The sequence below is a fragment of the Nyctibius grandis genome, chromosome 7 (assembly GCF_013368605.1).
Source record: "Nyctibius grandis isolate bNycGra1 chromosome 7, bNycGra1.pri, whole genome shotgun sequence".
NCBI classification, from domain to species: domain Eukaryota; kingdom Metazoa; phylum Chordata; class Aves; order Nyctibiiformes; family Nyctibiidae; genus Nyctibius; species Nyctibius grandis.
The window spans coordinates 15,522,545-15,544,830 of record NC_090664.1 but is presented as its reverse complement, the minus strand read 5'-3'; the positions used below and the strand labels follow the sequence as shown (position 1 = coordinate 15,544,830).

Here is a 22,286-nt window from a genome sequence, read left to right as displayed (position 1 = left end):
GCTTGCCTCGTCCCCCATCTTCTTGCACTCTGGTGCTTTTGCAACACATTCATCACAGCTCCTCCTTTGCCCTCTCACTGCCATTTGGCTGCCTCAGGAGAAGCAGGAAAGTGGAACCAAGAGACTACGTTGTTGATTCAGTTCTCTCTGAGAGAGAGAAAAAATCCATTTAGAAATGTGGGGGCTTTTTATAAGCCCTAAGGTCAGATCCTCTTCTCATCTATGCTGGTGTCAATCAGGAGGATGTTAACAAAAGCCAGTGAGATCTGGTTTAAAGTACAGCCTTAATTCCTTTCCCAGTCTCCTAACAGAGTGTAGATGCCACTGCAGAACAGTAGCCTGTCAGCAGCCAAACAAAAACCGTGCTGGAAGTTGTTGCTAGGACCAGCTATTAAAAAACTGCTTCCATTAGTCCAAGGGCTATCTCCTCTCCCACCATCCTTTTTCCTGTTTCTTCACTATCTCCTCACCCAGACCTGGAACCATCCAAAGTGACAGTTGTTGGTGACAGCACCCATCTGTGTGGGAAAAATATTTAAATCCATCACAGGAACGTCCTAGGGAACAAAACTGGTTTTTCTTGAATTCAGGAAGAAAAACCATCCAGGACAACTAAGATTTCACAGTATTGTGAGGTGGAGGTTAGGGGGATTTCCATCACACTTCACAAATCTACTGAGAGCAAGGCTTTCTACCAGGGTTACTTCAGCTGTCTTTAAGGAGAAAGGCAGCAGTTGTTTAATAGCATGGTGTAACACTTCCTGACAGCTTATGACAAAATAGGAAGTGGAAACTGGACTTTTTTTTTTTTTTCAAAGACCATTTCCACTGCTTTACCCACCATTTCTCTGTAATGAATTGTGTGATACAGCCCCAAGAGGCCTTGCTTGAAGAACAGTTCTCCCAAAGTAAGCTACTGTGAAAGCCCTTTTTGACAGTTTTTTTCCAGATTTGACAATTTCCTTTGTGTAAGACCCCTCCCCAACCCTCTCACAAACCAGGCATGAGTATTGCTCAATCTCTACTTCTCTTTCACCTGCTTTTCGTGGGAAGGACTAAGCTCCTCTATGCAAAGACCTCTCTGGAAGTTTTCTGCCTCAAAGTCATACTAAGATGAATATTCAATGAAAGTCTTTGCTTGAAGTGCTTTTGCAATCTTTGTTCCTCAGTTGCATTTTGACATGCTTATTGAATCTGACCTGTAATAGGTACCAGATATTTAAGGAGAAAAGACCTTGTATTTTGCTAAGGATTTGGGTTCTCGAAGTACATTGGCCCTCATCTTGAGCTAATGCAAATATCTGTATTTCTACCAGCTTTGATATACTGACAGTGATTTGCCTTCACCAGGGTTTCATCCTTTATGTTTCCTTTGAATTAGCCTTATGTCAGTTCTTTCTCTCAGAAACACAGCTCAGACTCCTGCCTGCATTATGGGGCCCAACAAATAGCCACCCATGAGATGGGAGATTGTACCCACTCCTTGGCCCATTGTAAAAGCGAAGTAGAATGACTGACGAGTCAGATACTTCAAGTGAGGTATTACAGAGCAGCTGATGCATGGTACCTTGCTAGTGGGATCAAACATGTCTGAGCACTTTTCTATTTATGGGGTGCTTTTGAGACAATGTAGTTGAGATTTATTTTAGAGTATTTGATTCAGGGCACACTTACGGAGTTAAATTTTGTCTCCATACTTGTATTGTTTATGTGCGTATGCATGTGTGTATTTATATATGTGTATATATTTAGTAGGCACATTGCTTTGGTTGGCTACTCTTCAGATTCAGGACACAAAAAATCAACAGTTTCATAATTCACTACTAACTTTCACAGACCTTTCCAGCCTCCCAAACCATAACTGCTTTCTATGTTTTGTAAGATCAGATGACAAGGACCACTGCCTCATAACGGTGCCTCATAAGAGCGAGTATTGAAGTTGGACATCGGATTAGACTGCAAAATTGCAGCCAATAATCACGGCTGAAAGCATATCTCCGACATAAGCATAAATATTGCTCATTAAATATTATGGGAGAGGAATATAAAAACCTTACTTGGACTCTCATTGAAATAGTAAACAGCGCAGCCAAAGCACCTGCTACAGACAGCTTTGTAAGTCTTTCTATAATGTACGGCATCCAGCACTGAAGAATTAATTTGTCATTGTGTTCATCTATGTTTTGAGGAAAGCGAGAAGTTCCTGGGGAACCAAGACTAAACTTTTCTGGTGGTGCTCAGCCATGGGAACTTCAACACCCTGTTTGAGACCTCAGTAATTCTCCATATGACTGGAAAGCACAGCTGCTTCCAGTAGCCAACACAGTGATGTAAAACAGACCACCTCCATCCTTTCTGAGGCAGATTCCCTGCTAAAGTCAATGAGAATTTGGCATCTGCATCAGCAGCCTGTTTGGCCCTTCAAGATAAGGTATTGCTATGTGGTTTTCAAGTCAGTTGCCAACGGGGATTTGTTTCTGTGGGAGATGGCCCTGGATAAAAAAACCCAAATAAATCATGCTAGCACTTTTGTTAGTTACATCAGTACAAAACCTGTGTATAGACCAAGCCAAAGGTTTAGGATTCAAAATATTCCTCTTGGATGGTGTTAGTTTGCTGGAAACAGATTAATACATTCAAAACTCTAGTCCAGACAAGATAAACCATACATTAGCCCTCACTAAACTGATGAAACTGAAGCCTTGCAGGCACAGCCAGGCTTCAGTTCAGCGTTTGTCTCCATGAAAGAGGGCAGACAGTCATGTGCTGCTCTGCCTGCGCTCCAAACTAGCCCAGATGTGAGGCAGCCAAGAAGTCCCAGTGAAGCATGTGTATTGGATCCAGTGTGTCATGTGTACTCTTGATTAGTTTTCCATTCCAGTCTTGGAAGACGTCCCGATCCATATGTGGATTAATTATGCGTCACATGCTCCTTTTGCAACCAAAAAGTAACATCAGCATTTTCCTGCAGCTACAGAAACACCTTTACATTGAAACAGTCTTGTAGGTCAGCATCTTTTCCTGCAGCTAAGTTGCAAAGGTAAGGGGAAGGGAGAGGAGAAATAAACTTACGAGAAATTTTTCTTAGATTTAATTTTCTTACTGTGAGCTATAGACTTATGTTTAAAATAATTAAACCAAAAATATCCCATAGGTAGCTCACACAGGGCTCCTAAATTTATACTGACCACATAAAAATTAGCAGGTAGTAAGAGATGTTCAGTATCTACTATAGCTTCAGTACTCAGCACTTTTGAAAATCAGGCCACTTAATTCAGGCAGCTAAACAGGCACATTGGAAATGGTTTGCCTTAATTAGTTCCCCAAAGTTACACAGATTATTAGAAAAATAACTGAAGAATTTTTATTCAGGAGGCAAAATAGAATGCAGTGTTAAACTATTAAGCATAATTTGCATGAAACATGGTGTGCACACACAACTCCCTCTGTTTGAACTTTACAGCCTTTCTATATAATATACTAGTAATAATTTCCCCCTTGTAATACTCCATAGGTTTCTCTTGCTTTGGGGGATATTAGGTGAACTCTTTTGTAGGGTAAAATGACAACTGCAAATGAATGGTAAGATTGTGTAGCTGAGTGGATAAAATACTTTAAATTATGGCACTATGATAAAGACACCTCTGCAAAGGTTGCAAATCATTTTTCATTTTAAGGTCAGTGTTCATGATTCCACTAACATTTTTAGATAGGTTTAAGAATTAGGTTCATTCTGTTTAAATGTATCACAGGGCTGTATCTGTAGAAAGCTTTCTGTGCTAGCAGAGAACCCTGCTCCTATTCCATGGTAAGGGAAGATACAACCCTCTATCTGGCAGAGCTCCTTGGGAAATCCTTTAATTTGGCACTAAATATTTGGAATCCAGTGTAGATTTTTTTCTCCTCTAGTTCAAGTGGTAGGCCCTTTTTTTCTAATCGTAGGCCCAGCTTGCACTAATAATGAGGCTCACAAGCTTACACATAAGGAGGAGGACATTTTACCTTAGAAAGCGATCTCGTGCAAGATTGCTGGATGTCAAATTTGGGAATTTTCAGGGAATTTATACAGGAGAATTAAGCAAGCACTTAGGGGACTGTAAAACAAATCTCTCTCAAATGGATCACAACGGTATTAGGAGATTAGCTTTCTACAGGGCTGTCTGCACTAGGAAAAATAATGTCCATATTAAAGACTAGCTCAGCTGCAGTACTGCACCAGTAGGCTGTGCGCAAGGGTAGACACAGCTTGGTTTTATCATTCCGTCATGAAAACCCGCTCTCCCTACTGCTGTGAAACCGATACGCGTTTTCCCTGTGGCTTAGCTCCATAAAAGCTGATGTCAGTTTTGTCTTGACAAAGGCAATCTGAAAGCTGCGATTTCCTCTGAATCCTTAGGGAGAAACGACTTCAGGAAGGTGTTTTGATGGGTTGGGAATTTTTCCCAGATTCTGCCCTCAGCTGACTTCTCAGAGGAAAGAGTAAAAAAAAGTGAAAGAAAAAAAAAGCATGGTGCCTCCAAGTTCAAGAGGACTTTTTCGGGAAAGCATCCTAAGTTCATGAAGCTTGATGTTAACTTGGGCTGAGCCTAAAGGTGTGGCAGAAAGTTTGTGCACGAAGCCAAATTCTGCCCCGTCTAACAGCACAGAGTCGAACATCCTTCTCCTGAACTTATACTGAAGGAGAGAGCTTGATCCTTTGGTCTTGTGATATTATGATGAGACTGGTAGTTGATGCTTTTCTGCCTCGCTTTTGGAAACAAAGACTTTTCCTCTGGCACGGCTTTGCTCCCTCCACGGGTCTCATAGCAGATATACAGCTAAATTCAGAACTAGTGTAAGCGGGCACAACCCTTTATACCTCAGCTGGACTGAGGAGCCTACACCAGCAGAGAACCTGCCCCGGTCTATCAGAGCAAAGGCGTTATTTATTACTGGAAGCAACTTATTCGTCACTGCTAGTGCCGTAAATACACGTTAAGATCCACCTTCTCCATCACTTCCTGGCAGCCGCATGGTCTCTCAACTCCGCTTTAGTTTAATTCTCCCTCCTAACCTCAACCCCAAAATAAAACCCCCTCTTTGAGGGAGGGCTTGAGAAGGGCCCTACAGGCACCTCAGCTGCAGTGGTGATTTTGCGGCGTTGCTAAATTTAAGTCCTCGATTAAAGCCAGCGCGCTACGAGCTCCCCCTCCTGTTGCCGAGCCGGAGCCGAGCCCCGCCGAGCCGGCTCGACTCAGCAGGGCTTGGCTCCGGCTCGGCACCGGTGGTACCTTCAGGAGGGCAGAAGGGTGTTGGAGGAGGGTTAATTTTGCACGAATAAAACCCCAGAGAGGAACAGGGCCCTTGCCAAAGGGAGGGCTGACATCGAAATAACTGGCATGTGGGAAAGCAAAGCGGCTTTACGTTGTTCACTTAGAGCCTTCATGGGCTGGGATGATAAAACTGTCTGGCACGGTGTAATGCTAACCTTTGCCAGGACATCACTTATTTTAAACAATTGCATATTTAAGAAGGAAATAAACGCTAAAATTACAAGAAAATCCCTTGTTCCTTTGCTATCTCTGTATCTTCTCTTGTAATGGTTTAACTCCAAGGGCTTGGGATCTAGGAAGGAAAAAACAGAATTTTTCAGAGATTGTAAGCCTGCCCCTGAGGCAGAGAGGAAAAGTGGATAGAGAGTAGTGTTGAGAGGGGGCACCACATCCGTTGCAGTCAGAACAATTTTGTTCAGGCTCATCCCATCTAAGTTTTATAGATACAGTGTGAATTTATACAGCAGGAGGATGGGCAGAACCTTGCATAGTGTACTCCAGGCATGAGGGATGGGAGAACCAGATCCAGAAGCACATTTGCTCTGAGTGCTACTGAAGCTCATCTTCACACACAGCGTCTTGAGAGCATTTTAGGAAGGAATGAGGTTTTCCAAGTGAAAGCTCTGCTGAGAAATCATCACCAGCCAGTGCTGCCAGACAACACACAATCACTGTAGGTCTACCCTTGGGTCTGACGTGGTTTAAAGCCCAATCACATGGTGAAGCTGAGCAGAACAAGTCCAGGAGTTTCCTCTCACTTTTTCTCAGAGGCGGTGCATAATCTGGAGCAACCGTGAACCAGTGGTTTGAGGTGTGTAGCTGTTCCCTCATTTACAAATGAGAGCCAACGCTCATTTAGAGGGAGGGGGGAAAGAAGGAAATTGGATTCAGGTCTGTCTTGAATGTGGGCTGAGAACTGTTGCTAAATGGAACCAGGGGAGCATCATCTGGGGTTGTCCTGGTTTTGCAGGAATAAAATTTGTAGAATCACTTTTCTGTTACATTTTGTTTCAGTTTGTGGCCAGCCATGGTGTGGTGATCAAGGCAGTGAAAGCAGTGAAAGCCAGGGCAGCTGACCCAGGGTGGCCCACAAGTGTATTCTGTAACATTAACATCACCCTCACTATAAATGGGAAACCTGCTGGGGATGGAGAGGGGCTTTTCCCTCTCCCTCCTTCTTCCCTTCTCAAGGGTTGCTATCCCTGGAGGGACTTGCCACCACTCTATGAGCTAAGTACAATTTTCTGTCTTTTGTAGTAGTATTGATATTGGTATTTTTGTTTTATTAAATCTGTTTAAATTTCAACCCATGAGTCTTCCTCCTTTTCCCAATTCCATTTTTTGGTTGGGGAGACTGGGTGATAGAACAACTGCCTATTGTTTACGCGTGGGTATGGGCTAAACAGAGACGGGGTGAAAGTGAACCCAGGCACAGGATAATTCTACCTGTGTCCTGCCACTTCCAGCTCCTGGCAGGCCCTGGAAGTGCCTAGAGGATGGCCTAAGCCATTGGGCTAGGGTGAGGAGGAGAGAGGGGTGTTGACACACAAGGAAGGAGGCTGGGAAAAGAGGTTCAACCCTGGAGCTGAAGTCATTCATTAAAGCTGTGCAAAGGGTACAATGAGTCAAGAAACTATTCATTTAAGACTGGAGGTGGGAGTAAAGAATTCAGTACATTACTTGTGGGCTTTCACCAAAGCCTAAGCAAGAGTCTGAGAGAGACCAATGTGTGTTTGCACAGTTTGTAGCCCAGACAGGGAAATCTGGCACAGCTTGGGTACCACAAGGTAGAAGTTTTCCAAAAAATCCTACTTCCATCCTCCCCCCTCACATCTCTAAAATCCGTCAAGGCCATTCATAGGGCCCTATAGGCTGTAGAGCACAGTTAGACCATAGGACGAAACATATTTGTTCTGAGCAGAGACTGTGTATGTGTGTCGGGATGCAAAGTATTTTGGGCTGGACCTGTGAGCTGAGAGATACATATATGAAGCAGGGCAGAAAGAGACCACCATACAGGCAGAGAGTACTAGAGCTTTACACCTAGTGTAAAGGCTTTAATCCTTCCCAGATCAGGGGACTTGGTAGTGCTGTTTAGAACAGACATAACCTCCATTGGACAGTTGTGGTGGTGGAGATGCTTGTGAGTACCCCATACACCTTCTCTCCTCCTCCTCCCAGTCTTTCCACCCATGCTGCAAGCGCATCCCATATGCCAGGGGCCAGGAGGGAGTGACAGATGAAAATCTCACCCCTGGGAGCTGCTTCATGCCACAAGGCAATTGAGAAGTATTCATAGTGAGAGCCAGACCCTTCCTCTTAGTCAGAACTCTACACGAGGTAAAAGTTTGTTGGTTTCAGTTGGACACTCGTGTTACTTATTATGGTTTCTAAAAGCAAATCGGAGTTTTAATCTTAGAAATAAGTTATGGGGAAACCTTCCAGATGTCAAAGCAAGGTTTGAGTCAAAAGGAAGAAAGAACCCAGTTGTTCATAGGCAGCCTCAGAAATCAAAGAAGCCAGAGTCTCCACTTCCCCCGTCACCACCTTCGCCAGCGCTGCCTTGGCACCAGGCTCCTCTCCTGAAAATGTGAGTGGGTGGAGTTGTATTTGCAGGCTGGAGGGAGTTCCTGAGCTGACACACTGTCAGCTTTGGGCTTTGTTAACTGTTGCTTTTGCTGTCAGCTGCAGAGATTATAACAGGAGCATTTTTAATAACATGGGGGGCAAAAATTAAAAAGAGGCCATTAGATTAAGCAGCAACCCTGGGACAATTTGTAAGTCACAGTTAAGAGAGAGATATCTGGAAGATTTGCCAAGTTCAAAGGTCCTCATTATTAATGTTCCAGTAACTGACTTGATGGATTGTCTCTAGTCTGTGTCCCCTTATTCCTTCCACCTTCTCTCCTAAAGACAAATGCTTAAGACAAATCTCTAGATGGAGGGATAGACTCTGTAATAGATTATTTCTTATTACTTAGAAATTGGTTAATAATTTACTAATTCAATTTCAGTGTTTCATCCCCCACTTTAATTAATCTTTAGAATATAAAGTAAATGCTGTTCTTTGTTCTTCCAATGCTAATGAAGAAAGAAACTAATGAGGAGACCTGGCCTTTATACCTTTCTAAAGATGATTTAGCTGGGTAGGAGTTATTTTTTTTTCTTTTCTTTTATTTACTTCTACTTCTTAAACATAAAATCCACTCATAAAACTGAAAGCTGTACAAGCTGGTTATGAGCCCAATTTCAAGTGTGTTACACAAGTCTTCCTCTAGTAAAATTCCATTTCTTGGCAAAGTGTTACAAAAATCATGTATGCCTATACTCTTCCATTCGGTAGATAAATATTTTATACAGATACTTTATACATACTCAAACAACACAAGATACAGGAACTTTTGTCCAGCGATTCAACTGCTTTCTACCACTCTGGAATGGTGCTTAAGATTTAGCAGATGTAGAGAGTGATTTGTTTCTAACAAATTGTATCTGTGGCTCTTGGCATTTCAAAGAGATTTTTTTTTTTTAATCGCACCTGTCAGGAATTACACAAGTATAGTCAATCCAGTCTCCTGACATCCCTTCTAGCCCTGTTTCCTGTAATTCTATTACCTTTTGTTTCTTAATTTTCTTCTATTGTTTTTTCTTACCCTATCCCTCCCATCAGCACTCTGAGAAATCTTTTCAGCCCTTCCTACAGCACTGTACCCGGGATGCACAGGAGTCTGGGGTGGATGGCTGTTTGTCTGCCAATGCACAGGTGCGAATTAGGAAACCGGTTCAGATTCCAGCCAACAGACTTTGGTTCTTGCAGCGTGTAGTGTCATCAGTGGCAGGGGTTTGCACATAAACACTTAGGGCACTAAATGACACATTCTAGTGTTCAGATGCTTTTTGCCAAGTGTGATTTCACACCTTGGGGAGCACAAAAAAAAATCTGTCAACAAACCTCCAAACAGCAACATTTCTCTATTTATACTTACCACAGAGTCCTCTTTTGTAAAAGAAAAATTATGGTAGTAGCGTGTGGTCAAAGTTGATAAGCTTACTTCATGTAATTGCCACTGATACAGGAAGAAAACAGGCTTTTTCCCACACCTACAAGCTTGCTTAAGCTTGTCTCATTACAGAAGTAGTACATTAAGCCATTTAATAGTGGGATCAGAATCCTGGCCATGCAATGAAGGGGAGCGAAGGTGCTGTTCAGCGTGGGCCCTGCTAGGAGAAATACTATCAGTCAGGACAGGGCTCCTCACAGCGGGCTGTTGGCATCCTTTTCCCTGTGAACAAGAGCACGCAGATGTGTGTCTAGCTAGAGTTTCCTTCTGAGGGCTGCGTAAGTGATCGCTGGCTGGAAGGCTATATGCAGGTCTGCGACAGGCCAGCACTCATGAGTTTTTGTCTTCGTACAGGGGCAGGAAATCCCCCGTCGGTCTTATTCTCTACTTTGCCCTCGAGCACGAGAGAGGGCAGGCTTGTAAAGTTTACTTTACAGATTCCTAATTCTATTAAGCAAGCACATCTACACACCACAGAGCAGACCCCCAAATATATTAGAATTGTGTATTGTCCCAGATCTTTGGCAGTAGGGGAGTAAGATTTTCCAAGTGACTGAGTAAATTGGTGCCTCCAAAAGTGCTGTAAACTGATCCATTGGGCTTGACTTCGAACTCCCTTTATTCCAGCATAAATCTGGAGCAAGCCTGCTGAACTCAATAGAGTTAAGCCAAGGCAAAATCAGAATCCCTCTCTTTGCTTTTTTTTTCTTTTACTGTGCTAGCTAATCGCACAGCTGCAACGAAACTGAAAAATCTGTATCTACAAACTCCATTGGCCAGGCCATCTTATTGTGAAGCCTACAGTATATCCCAACCTTATAAAAAATCATTCAAGTGTGACACTGTCCTCTCTCTTGGTTTTCTGATAAGCAGAGAGAAAGGGCTGCCAATAGCACAGAAACTAGAAGATGGGAAAATAATATTTCACAGCAGGGGAAAAAACATAACTGAAAGGAGATCAAGGCAGCTAAATTAAAGAAACCCACAATACCTGGGTAACACGGCCACAACACTGCACACGGATGCAGCAGAGACATCAAGGCAACTAAAGGATTCTCCCGATGGCAATCTTGGGCTTGCAGGAAGCAGCAGCATCTCCACTAATGAGTTCCTTCCAAAAATCTGCTCCTATCCAATGGCTTCATTTGAAACAGATTAAACCAGTGAAAAGAATCTTATTGACTCCATCAGCTGGTGCATGAAGCCTGATGAGTTTAAATAGAACGTAAACTGGTGAAATACTGTCATGATAAATGAACGCACAGTTTCCCAGACTGCAGATGATTGTACTGCATTGTTTGTCCTGTGTGACACTCTATATTTAGAAGGGTGAGTGTCATCTTTCTATAACATCAACAAAAAATAAGTGGGCATGTTTTGAGGTTAGCAGATGTTTAAAACAAAAATAATGTCAGAATTTAAAAGTGGCATTGGAAAGGCATTAGTCCTGTCTCTGCTATTTGAAAAATCTCCAATTTGCTTGCCAAGAAATTCCTAGAAAACATGGCAATATTCCATTTCATTATTAGCTGTTTTTAAAAAATCTTATGAATATGGCTTTCATATCAGTCCACCCTGTAAAGACTGCCTGGAGCTTGTAGTTTCAATACATAAATTCTGAGATTTGAAATGCAAATCTCATTTGTGAGGACACAGCAATTTATGTGCAAATCTTCAACGAACAACTAAAAAGATTTTTCTCTGTCCTCCTGACTATACCTGGTAGAGGAAGTTCTCTTGACATCTGCTGTTCAGTGTCCTTTTTTTTTCAGCCTCAGTTTTGCAAACGAACCCTTCCAGGGTGTGGTAAGATTGCCACCCAAACTGCCACAGAGTTGTGCAATTTTAGTGACACCTTGAACATTTTATTCAGTATTTGAGGCATATATTTCTGATTTGCTTTAGGTATATACACGTGGCTGGATTCTTACCAGCCATGTGTCTCCAGGCTGGTAGATGTCTTACTAAATCAGGTTCTGTAAAAATATTTTTTGACTTGGGCTATTGTTCAAAAAAAGAAGTTAAACTCTCGAAACAGGAATTAAACTTCTGCTGTTATGTGATTGTGTCCTGTTCATATAGTGGTGATGCCTAAAGCCCACTTATGCTATGAAAAGGAAAAGGTCATGTCCAGAGGGCCTCTATTTTTATCAAGCCAACCGATGCAATAGCTAGTGGCTCTCAAACTACAGGCCACTGTGGACCAGTGAGGCTGTAGAGCATTTGCTATGTCACTGGTCTGTTGAGAGAAAGCTGCTTCCACGGCCATTTGCAAGGCACTTCAAGGAGCAGCCTGTAAGCCTGGAAGAAGAAGGAAGCAAGAAGGAACTAATGCAGTGGCATTTGCTAGAGAAGTAGCCACGATACCAGCTGGAAGGAAGGGGAAGAAGGAATTAATTGTCCGTTTTTTATGCTTGGAGAAGACGGGAGAAAAAATATTGGCTGACTGGACACACCAGCCAAAATTCAGGGAATCACTTGCAGGGAGTTAAGAAAAGCCAGAAACAAGGAAGCATGTAAAGAAGAAAAAGTGGAAAAGGTAAAAAAGCAGCAGAGAATCATGGCCAGACAAATATGGAGAAAGACAGTGGTTCAGGCTATGGGGAGAGGGAAAGAAAAGAAAAAGTCAAAGGGGGACAAAAGGTGCAATGAATTCCTTGAGGAAGGCTCACAAACACAGCATCAAATCAAGGTCCTCCTGTTTCAGTTCTACCTCAATGGAAATGCTGAATGGAAAGATTGGCAGAGCAACTTTGTTACACCATGGATAAAGTTTCCCAAACCATGTCTGTGCAACAAAAGAGGTTACTATATTATGTAATGTTATATCATTATACTGCTATAGTTCCTCATGTGAACACTCTATAAGTGAGTCTTTTTCCAGTTTTGACTTATATTGCTCTGGAAAGGGTTTCAGTTGAACCGGAGACAGTATTTTTATGTTGGGACAGGAGTTCACGGGTAGGGTTATGCTTGTTTAACTATATCTGTAGAGTTGTATTGATGTGAAGGGTGAAATGTGTCTGTGTGGACAGAGCCTGAAATATCTAGCTGTCCTTCAGGCCACAGACATGACATTCTTTAGCTTAGCAAGAAGCCACATTTCAAAGACACCTTTTATGATTGTATGGGAACAGAGCAGACAACACAAGGTTATTTAACCAAAAAAAAAAAGAGTCTTTTGTAGGTATTCAGAAATGTTTAGGTTTCCTAAGCTTATACTTCCATGTAAGCAATTGCTGAAGATGCTACATGAAGTTTTGTGATCATGAATGTGAGAAGGGATAATGAGAAAATATTACGTGTGAAGTTTTAGTCCATGCTGTGAAAAATTCTATAACCTTTGGCATAATCTGAGAGTTACCACGGCCTATATCAGGAAGAAAAAAAAAATAGACAATGGAGTTTAAGAAGTCTTGAAATGAAGGGCTCTCTAATGCTGGAGTTTTTGATTGCATACACCTTTTGTTTTAACTATGGACTTTATGTGGGAAATTAAATGAAGAATGCTTTATTCTTCAATAAATATGAAAAACATATGTTTCGAGTGTTAAATATAAGTAACGGTTAACAATCAGATGCGTGTTCTATTCTTTGCTTCATGTGCTAGTCAGACAAAAAAGAAGAAAAGAAGTGCTATACACTGGTTTCTCAAGAATGCAGCATCAGGGATCTGTAAAAGTCTGAGTGATTCTATTGCTTCCTTTTGAAGGGCTCTAATAATAAGGAGGCCTGGGGACAAAAATTGCAGTTGAAGACCATTGAAGTCTTGAACTGTAGTCAAGCCACAGAGTGAAATTACTGAGCCCTGAACACCTCTCCTGATCCTTCTCTGTTGAGAAGAACCTTTGTGAGATGAGGAGGCAGAGGTTGAAAGACTCAATTGAAATCCTCACTAAATACATTTTCTGAGAAGTGAGGACGTGGATTTTTTTCCCCACATGGATTTACAAATCCACAGAATTGGAGCAGACAGGGAATCACTCATTTTTATAGCAGAAAGAATAAACTAGAATAAGAATATTACCAATTCAGCATATGAGCAAGTAAAGCAGATTTTCTTGTACTAACCCGTCTGAGCCAGTGACACATACTGTGACACTGAGAAATATTTGAAAGGGCAAACAGAAAGGATTGTAGGTGTGAGTATTATTTATATGGTGAGAAACCCCTTTGTCTCAGATATTAGGGAAATTACTTTGTCCATTTATTGCTGAGTTCTTAAATAGCCCATTCAGTGCAGTTGACTGACATTTTGTACGTCTTATTGCGGATCTGCATCTCCACAATGAGTGATTTTCCAGTGTACGTCTTCGGAGTCTATGGTCAACCTGTAATATTCTGGTGACCATATGAAAAAAATACTGTCCTTTTCAACTGAATTTATCAAAGCATCCTTCAAATGCAGAGGCATAAACTGTGAGTGTACACTATTAATAAGCCATCTCCAGTGGTTCTTCTCTCTGACTACTTTGTTGCAAGACAGAGACGCTCTGAGGTTAAGCTTACACCAGAAAAAGATCTCCTGGGATAGCTGTGCAGGCAAGACTCTTGTACAAGTAAAACACAACATCAGGAGGTGCTGTTTGTGCTGGCAAAACAGTCTTTTAGACCGGCTTTTCCTGAGCTATACCTGGCATTATGCCAGCACAGGAATGTCACAACCTAACCATTTATTACTGTAGTGGAAAGCTTCGAGTACGGATTTGGTCCAGCAGTGGCCATTACCATTGGCCGTTCAGTGGTGACAAATAAAAAGCAAACACAAGTTTAAATGCCAAGTTGGAATTTCCTGCAAGTTAGCAGGAGAAGAGTGGCAAAAATAGCGCATTTGCTGCTGTTTGACCCACTGCCTCCAGGAATCCTTTCGTCTGGGTCACATTGGCCAACACCTTTCACCTCTCCCAGGGCTTTTGCCAACAGGAATGCCATTGCCCTGGGAGCTTTCCTAGGGCAGAACTGCTTGATGATAGTCCATCTACTGCTTAATCTAGTATAATCACTCCACTTTCTGAATTTCTTCAGGGTCTGAGTACTGCTGCCAAGGAAAAGTGGTGTGTAGAAACGGAGAGCTGATGATGATCAATAAAGCAACAGTTTCTGTAAACTGAAAAAGAGGCAGGAACATGAAAAACATCTGAACTTGGGAAGCATGCAGTGGCAGAAGAGAAAAAGTCAAGGAATCTGGAATACAGCAATCCAGGGAGCCTGTGTGCTGCAGAGACAGAGAAGAAAAGCAGAGCCAGCTACCGCAGAGCCCGAAGGAAGCAGAGAGACCACTGGGGAGGCAGCATTCCGCAGAAAAGCAGATCCATCAGGCACGAAAAGCCAGTGACAGAAAAGTCTAATGAGTGGCTAGAGGTGAAGTCTGTATGAGCACCTCTATTTACATTTTCAGTCTAACTCCTGATTAACATCACTCATCTTTTACAGGAGGGAAAATGAGGATCAGAAATACGGAGTGACTGCTAGAGACATAAAAAGGGAAAACATCACGTATGTCTCAGTCCTGATCGCTAAGTACTAGCTATAGATAGGGCAAATTGAAAAAGCAGTGAATCATTGTATCTTCAAGGTAAAGCAATTTTAAGGCTCAATCTCATCACCTGGAAGCAAGGCAGAAAACCCTGGAGATACATCTCATGAAACTTCTTATGATGCTGTGAAACTGAATTGATTTAAGCGTGTTCAGTTTTTCAGTTACCAAAATGAACCAAACCATATACCAGAAGAGGCATAAGAGAAGCAGGGTAGAGGTAGAAGATATGTATATCATACATGCAGCTATACTCCTCTGCTTAAGCTTTTGGAATTAATTTCCAGCCGCTCTTCATGTCTGTGGGAGTTCAGCCAGGACTTTAATGTTAAAGGCCAAAACATGTAACAGGTCTCAAGTCTTTCTGCCCACACAACGGCCTCTCAGCAAGGCCTTCAGAGAGCTCTGAGGACTAGTCTCAAACAAAAGCAAAACCAAGCAGCAAATAGCAGGGGTCTGACAATGAGACCTAAACTTTTCCTTCCACAGCTAAGTCCTCTTTGGCACTGGAATAAAAGGAGAGGAAACAAGTCTCTTTCTGCTTGTGGACCCTTTCATTCTTCTGTAAGGAACTGACAAAGATATAACTCCAAGGACTAAGAGCTGTATTGTGTGAGAAAATTACAGCAAGGGAAGTTGTACTGCATCATTAAGTTATGGCAAGATAGTTGTGAGCAGGAAACCGAAGGGTGAGCCTGTAAATTCACTACCCTTATGTTACATAAATGAGCCACTTGTGTTTTCTCTGTTACATTTTCTCTCATTTGAGTGCAGTTCCTTCCTCTTTTGGCCCAGTTCAGAGTTTCTGCCTAGCTTTATTCAAATAGCTGTGTCATAAGTCCTGAGCTTATCGTAGTTTTTCCTTGCTACCTCACCTTGTATCACAGGGTCACACAAAAAGGACAAAGTGTGTCACCACAGCACTGTGTGAGATATCAGCATGTTTCTGGCTTTGCCACTGTCACTTGCAAGCGTGACATTAGCAACGAGCTGACATCAGGAGAGCCAAACAGATGATCATTTCTTTTCTGCTTCCCACAAAAGACCTGATGCAAAACTCACTGGAATTGGTGGCAATATAAGGGGCTTTGGCTCAGACCCAAACAGACCAGCCAGGAATAATGCTGAAAATCTATCTGGAGCTGAGATGGTACAAAGGGACTAATCCCAGTCACCTTCCTTTAGCAGGAGGCTCAGAGTGATTTGAATTGGCTAGCTTCTGTTGTGAATTAAGCTCAAAGCCCCAAAGGCAACTTGGTTCTAGTCATCTAGCTTTGCAGCCTCCTCCAAACTCAATCCAGAGGGAGAAGTGACTAATCCTATTCAGTTGCTACACTGAGCTAGTGCCATCGATTAAAAAAGCTCGGGGCACAGGGAAAATGAATAATCTGAGTTTTTCCTCTGCGAGTCCTTTGCACAACTTGGAGGAAAAAAAAAAAAAAAAAAAGAAAAGTAAGGAGAAAGCGAGGGGAAGCACTGATAAGAAGGAAATCTCACCCGATAAAGTGCACACACTTTACAGAATAGAAATACAAGCAGATCAGTCAGGTTTTGTCAAAATTTCCAAGATGGGAAGAGATTGGATTAGAGGAGCTAGTTCTCCTGTTTGCTGGGAAAAGGATCATGTTCTATACATTTTTCCATTTCTTCAGTGTCCATGCAGGGCTCAGAGGACAACCATGGGTGGGAGCAAGGCAAGCTGCAAAAATGTTTCTGGGCATAGCAGTCAGCTTCTTGACTCCTCCAGAGCTACGGCTGGCACACTCCTCCAGTGGCATGGCTAGCACAGGAGAACGGCCCATTGCCTGATCCCAACCTTGACCTAGGAGGTGAGTCATAAAATGGGAGTTGTCACTGTAACAGCTGCTCAAGCAATGACATTAGTAGGTGCTTTTGGCAAATGCATTTTTGGGTAGGCTTCAAAGTAAATAACCGCTGCTATTGGTTATCATATCATTACTTTGAACAGGGTTCGCAAGGATTCTGTGCTGCAGAAAAGGTTAGTCTACAGAAAACTCCCTACTGAGGTTATTAACACAATAAAGGAAAAGTGCGTGTGTGATTTTGTAACAATCTTTACGTTTTCCCTGCCCCCTATTACAGAAGTGGAGGGCTTTCATTATTAATATCAGTTGTCTCATTTGACTTTGGTGCAGGTTTCCTGTGATGACGGGAAAGGGCTGGAGGTTTGTTTGTGGTGAAAGTGAAGGTTTTCAGTTTTTAAAAAGTTGTTCCATAAGCAGTGAAATTTGTGAAGCCTGGTCACCTTGCTTTGTGTCCTCTCATCTCCTGTATTTGTCGCCTGGCACGTAGCACCGTAACGCCAGCCCCATCCTCCACAGACCCCTGGGTTAGTTTGGAGAATGCTGACCGAGCAGCTGGGTGGATGTTAAGTACGTAAGAGCTGAATTCTGCCCGCCTTTAGTCAGCGAGGGGCACAAGGTGATCAGATCACCCGCCTTTATCTATGCCAGTTTTCATGAAATTTATTATGTGCCTTCGAGGCTGTTGTCAACAGTGGAGTGCCAACAGTGGAGATGCCAAAGCTCCACAGTTACTGGAAGGAAGGATGAACATGACTTCTCAAGTGTCATTCCCATAGGTCAAGCTAGACAGGTTGGCTATGCTAGCAAGCTGCTTTTGGAGAACAATTTGCCAAGGCCTAATATGTAGTACCACAGGTAATAAAGACTGAAGAGGAGGGTTAGCAAAAAAAAAAAACCCAAAACTGAGAAAACCCACCCAAAGACCAGGAAGTGTGACACTGCAGTGGAATTCCTTCTTTGGTCCAGGTGACTCTCCTGATGTCACCGATGTACCTATCTAACACACTGCACTGCTCAACCACACGGAGACTGGGCAGCAAGTCTGTGGGGAACGTAGGTAAGTTTGGGATTAATCCAGGTGAAATGAGGTGCTGCTGAGAAGTGTGCAGAAAATTAGGGGGCTGGGAGGGGGAGGATGAGGAGGGAGAAGCAGCAGATGCACATGTCAAAGGAAACGGAGGGGAGGGTGACAGAGGGAAAGGCTGTCCCTGCTCGGGTGTCCCCTCCAGGGGTACCTCTGGCTCAAGGATTACTGGCTACAAATGGTGAAAGATCAGCCTCGGCTGCCCCCGCCCAGTCGCTATGAAGCGGAGATGTGCCCCGGGCGCGGGGCCGTGTCGCCCCTCCGTCCCCCCCCGCCGCTCCGGCGGCCTCGGTTTTGTCACTGAACCCCCGGGACTCCCAAGGCGTCATGTCGTAACAGCGCTCTGTCGAGACAGCAGCCGTGCGTGGCTGCAGGTCACCTCGGGGCCCTCCCGCGGGAGGAAGGGTGAAAATACAAACTCCTGCTCACTATCGTGACGCGCGGTGGTGACAGTCGTTGCATTTTCGGCCACCGAAGATGCCAAGTAACTCGATAGGCGATCCCTCGATAGGCTGTGGAAAGTGGCGGCACCCAGCCAAATTTGCCCCGGGTGAGGTCGGTGAAGGTCCCTATTGTCCCTTCACGAATGGGTCCGGCACCTCCAGCAAGAGCCGCGGCAGCCCACGGGGTCTGGGGGCTGCTCCCTGCGCCCACGCGTGGGCTGGGGGGTGGCGGGTCGCTCCAGCCAAATCGCTTCTCTCCGTTGGGTGGACAAGGGAGAGGAGAGATGGACAGGAAAGATTTCGGGGATAAGAGTAAAGCGCCCCGCACATACCACACGCTAGCAGCCCCGGCGGCTGGACGCCGCTGCGCCTTTCCCGCAGACGGGCTCCCCATCGGGGGACTCGGAGGGGGAAAAGAAGGGGGGAGGGGAAATCCCTAATACTTTTACCTTTGGAGAATTGAAGGGGGTTTTTCGTGCTGACGCTGCCAAGCCCCGAGCCTAGGATTTTGTTTTCTCTCCCAGCATGCGTTGATGACATCACGAAGTGCCCCTTCTTTGTGTGTCAGTGATGTCACCAAGTGCAGTGTGGGGGACAATGGAATCCTGAACTCCGGGCGAGGGCGAGTGGGAAGCTGCTGCTCCTGCTGCTGGTTCAGGGCTGAGCCGGGGGAGGGAAGGGAGGACACAGCTGCTGCTTTAGGGCTGAAACAGGTGAGAGACGGGAAAGCTGCTGGGGGATCCCTTTTGGCTCGCTTGTGGCGGCGGGGCTTTGGGCTGGACTCTTTTATTTTTTTTTTTTTTTTTTCCCTTATTGCTTTCTAACTGAGACAGGTGAGAAGCTGCTGCTGCTGCCGGAGGGACAAAGCAGGTGAGGCAGGGGACAAGCTTTGGGGTTGAAACAGTTGTAAGAATAGGAGGAAAGCAAACAGCCCCCCTGCCAAGCCTAATAAGCCCCTCTCAGCCTTAAAAAAGCAGCCCCAGGAGCTTGCCCCATCTCCCAGCCACCTGCCTCGACCGCATCCCCGTGGGGCTCTCGCACGGAAGCAGAAGCGGAGCCGGGGAGGGGGTTTATCCCTCCCGGCTGGGCACCCCTGCAGATTACTTTCCAGAGGGTGTCCATTAAAAACTCGCGTCCCCCTCCGAGCGCCCCTTTTTTCCTTCCCCAGCACCCGCTGGTGTGGGGGGGCACGACACGGGGGACTGTGGCTGACCGGGATCCCCCCTCCAGCCCCGGAGCGGGGGCTCCGCCGCCTTCCCCCCGACCCCCCACCCCGGTCCCTGCTCCGCGGGAGGCGGCGGCGTGCGGCGCCCCGGCCCCGCCGCCCCCCAGCCCCGCTCGGTGGTGGGGGAGGCAGCCAGGGAAGCCATTGCCTGTTTAATAGTTGCTGTTGCAGCACTTCCGCTTCTCTCCCAGCGAGAGAGACACGAGTGGCCAGGCCCAGCCGCACCGAGGAGGAGCAGCCAGACACAAAGGGAGAGGTAGGGGGACGGGGCACCCCCGCCGACCCTCCCCGCCGGCCCCGGGGCCAGGGGCGAGGGGCCGGGCCGGCCGCGGCCTGGCGATGGGGCGGGAGGCGGCGGAGCCGGCAGGGTAGGGGGATCGCGCCCGGGGCTGTCAGGTACCGCTGTCCCCCCGTCCCCTCGCTGCCCGGCCCTGCGGGCCCGCGGCTGGGGGAGCTCGGCCGGGCCCCCCTGCCCGCGGCTCTCGCCCGGCGGAGGGGCGGCAGCGGGAGCGGTCCAGCGGGGGCAGGGGAGCTCCCCGGGGGCCGGTGGCCCTGGGAGGGAGGCGGCCGTGTGCCGGCCCCCCGGCCCGCTGCTGCCCCGCCGCCGCTCGCCCCGGGCCTGCAGCTGCCCCCCTCGGTCCCACCCTAACTCTCCCAGGGTGCCCTGCCAGCCCCCCCATCCCTCCCGACGGCTTCTCGCCCCTCTTGGGTGCGGACCTGCCCTCGGTAGCCCACCGTGCTCGCCCTCCTCCCCTGTGCCCCCGAGGTGTCCGCACGAAACCGGGCTGCCTCCCTCCGGCACCCCACTGCCCCCCTCGCTGCCCCCGGCCTCCCCAGGCCCTCTGCTCTCGCCCCTTGTAGGCCCTGGCCCTTCTTTCGCTCTCTTCCCCTCCCGCCCCCCCCTCCCCCGGCACAGACCCTCTGTTCCCTTCCCCCTTTGCTGCCATGCCCCTCGGTGCAGTGGGCCTCGGTGGGTCCCCTCCGTGCACCCCACTCCCAGCTTAGCTGTTCCCCTTCATTGTCCCCCTCCCTGCCTCCTTGCTCTCAACACCCGATCCAGCAGGCAGGGGTTACCCAGCAGGGAGGGGTTTCCCCACCCCAGGTCACAGATCCTCCTTCGGGAACTCCCCCCTCTTGCCCGTGTTGCCCCACATTTTAGTGCTGGTGACAGTCACCCCCCCCAGCCCCGTCCCTTCCTGCCTCCCGCACATGCCTCCCAGGAACCCGAGGGACTAGAGATGTTCCATTTTTATCTCCTACACCCCTAGGCTGGATAGTGGTGGGTGGTGATGGCTCCTCTTGTGTGTGCAGTTTGGGGGAGATTAGAAGGAATTGCTTTGAGCTTCCCTGACCCTCACAGTCATCCTCGTTCCAGTCTCTTCTCTCGTTTCACACTTGCTTTCAGAAAGGAAGCTTTAAAAGTCCCTTTCCCCCTTCTCCTCGGTGTTACTAGTGCAGGGGAGGCTACTGCTTCTCGTGCTCCGACTGTAGGGTCTGAAGAGGAGAGGGAGACATGAGGACCCTTTAAAAGGAGCATGACCCAAACACAGAGCGAGATTGTCAGTGGCCTTTCTCTGTGTGTGTTTGTGTTCACTGTTTGTTCCCCACACCCCATGGTGTCTCCTCTCCAGGTTGGGGTGTGTGGTGGGGGGGTCGCTATGTCGGATGACGATTCGAGGGCCAGCACCAGCTCCTCCTCATCTTCATCCTCCAACCAACAGACAGAGAAAGAGACAAGCACGCCTAAGAAGAAGGAAAGCAAAGTCAGCATGAGTAAAAACTCTAAGCTGCTATCTACCAGTGCCAAGAGGTGAGGCTGCGCTCAGTTTTCTCACTGATTTGCTGCATCTTCTTGCCTTCCTCATTTTATTTTGCTCCGTTCCCCCACTGCTCCCTTTCTGCTCCCATTCCTCATCTCTAGCCCTGATGCTCAACCTTTCCACACGACGCTGCTATTGTCTCACTTTTTTCAGCATCTCAGCGCAGCGAGTGTCTGCCCAACTTCACTGCTCTCTCTTCCTGCTTCTTCCTCTGTTCCATCCCAAATATGTTCCCATCTTTTCTTTCTTCTGGCTGTTATTCTGTCCCTCAATTATTTCCACTGACTTTTCCTTTTCCCTTATTAGCATCAGTTATAGGGACGGTGTAGGATTGGCATGTAGGACCTTAATTCCTTCTCTGCTGCTGGAAGCTATATGGTCCTGAGTAAGGCATTGCATTTCAATGTCAGTTTCTGACATTGATCTGGAGTGGCTTGTTCTTTCCAGGACTGCTTTGGGGATTCATTAATGTTTGTGAAGAGTTTTGAGTTTGCTTGCACTGGGGGGAGTGCAGTCCAGTGCAAGTGGTGTAATATAGCCCCAAATCTTTTCCACCAAATATATTACTGTTGTTCTGTCTGCTCATCACTTGAGTTTTCTGTGTATGGTTGGATGTTGACTAGAACAGATAGTCCAGATAATCCACAGCAGGTCCACTTGTGGACATTCTGCTCTAAAATAGTTTTTGCTCACAGCTCAGAGTGGGTTGGTTTTTTTTGAGAATGAAATAATTTTTATTCCAGAATAATGTCTACATGGGGGAGAGATGCCTGCACAGAATAGTAATTCCAGAACAGCTATGTCAATTTTCTTCAGATGGACAGACTCTTGTAGCCACTCAGTTTGAAAAAAAAATAAATAAATTGTTACCCTTTCTTATTTATTATGTGTTTCACGTGAATTCAGCACCATCCTGCTCCAGGGAGCTAAGCTGACAAATGGAAGTTTTCAAGCAAACTTGCACTCTTCAGTAAACCAT

At 45.9% G+C, this 22,286-nt stretch overlaps 2 protein-coding genes across 3 annotated transcripts in view; both read left to right on the top strand.

Moving 5' to 3' along the window:
• Positions 1-22,286, top strand: part of RPL15 (ribosomal protein L15) — a 206,351-nt gene that overhangs the window by 119,935 nt on the left and 64,130 nt on the right. The gene's annotated exons all lie outside the window — the stretch shown is intronic.
• UBE2E1 (ubiquitin conjugating enzyme E2 E1) overlaps positions 19,686-22,286 on the top strand; it is a 45,580-nt gene continuing 42,979 nt past the window's right edge. The window contains exons 1-2 of one of the 2 annotated variants that reach the window (XM_068405467.1): positions 19,686-19,743; positions 21,119-21,297. In XM_068405467.1, the coding sequence (XP_068261568.1) occupies positions 21,146-21,297 (152 nt within the window). In that variant the 5' untranslated portion in view covers positions 19,686-19,743; positions 21,119-21,145. The remainder of the gene's footprint in view (positions 19,744-21,118; positions 21,298-22,286) is intronic. The other variant, XM_068405468.1, reaches the window with a different exon arrangement.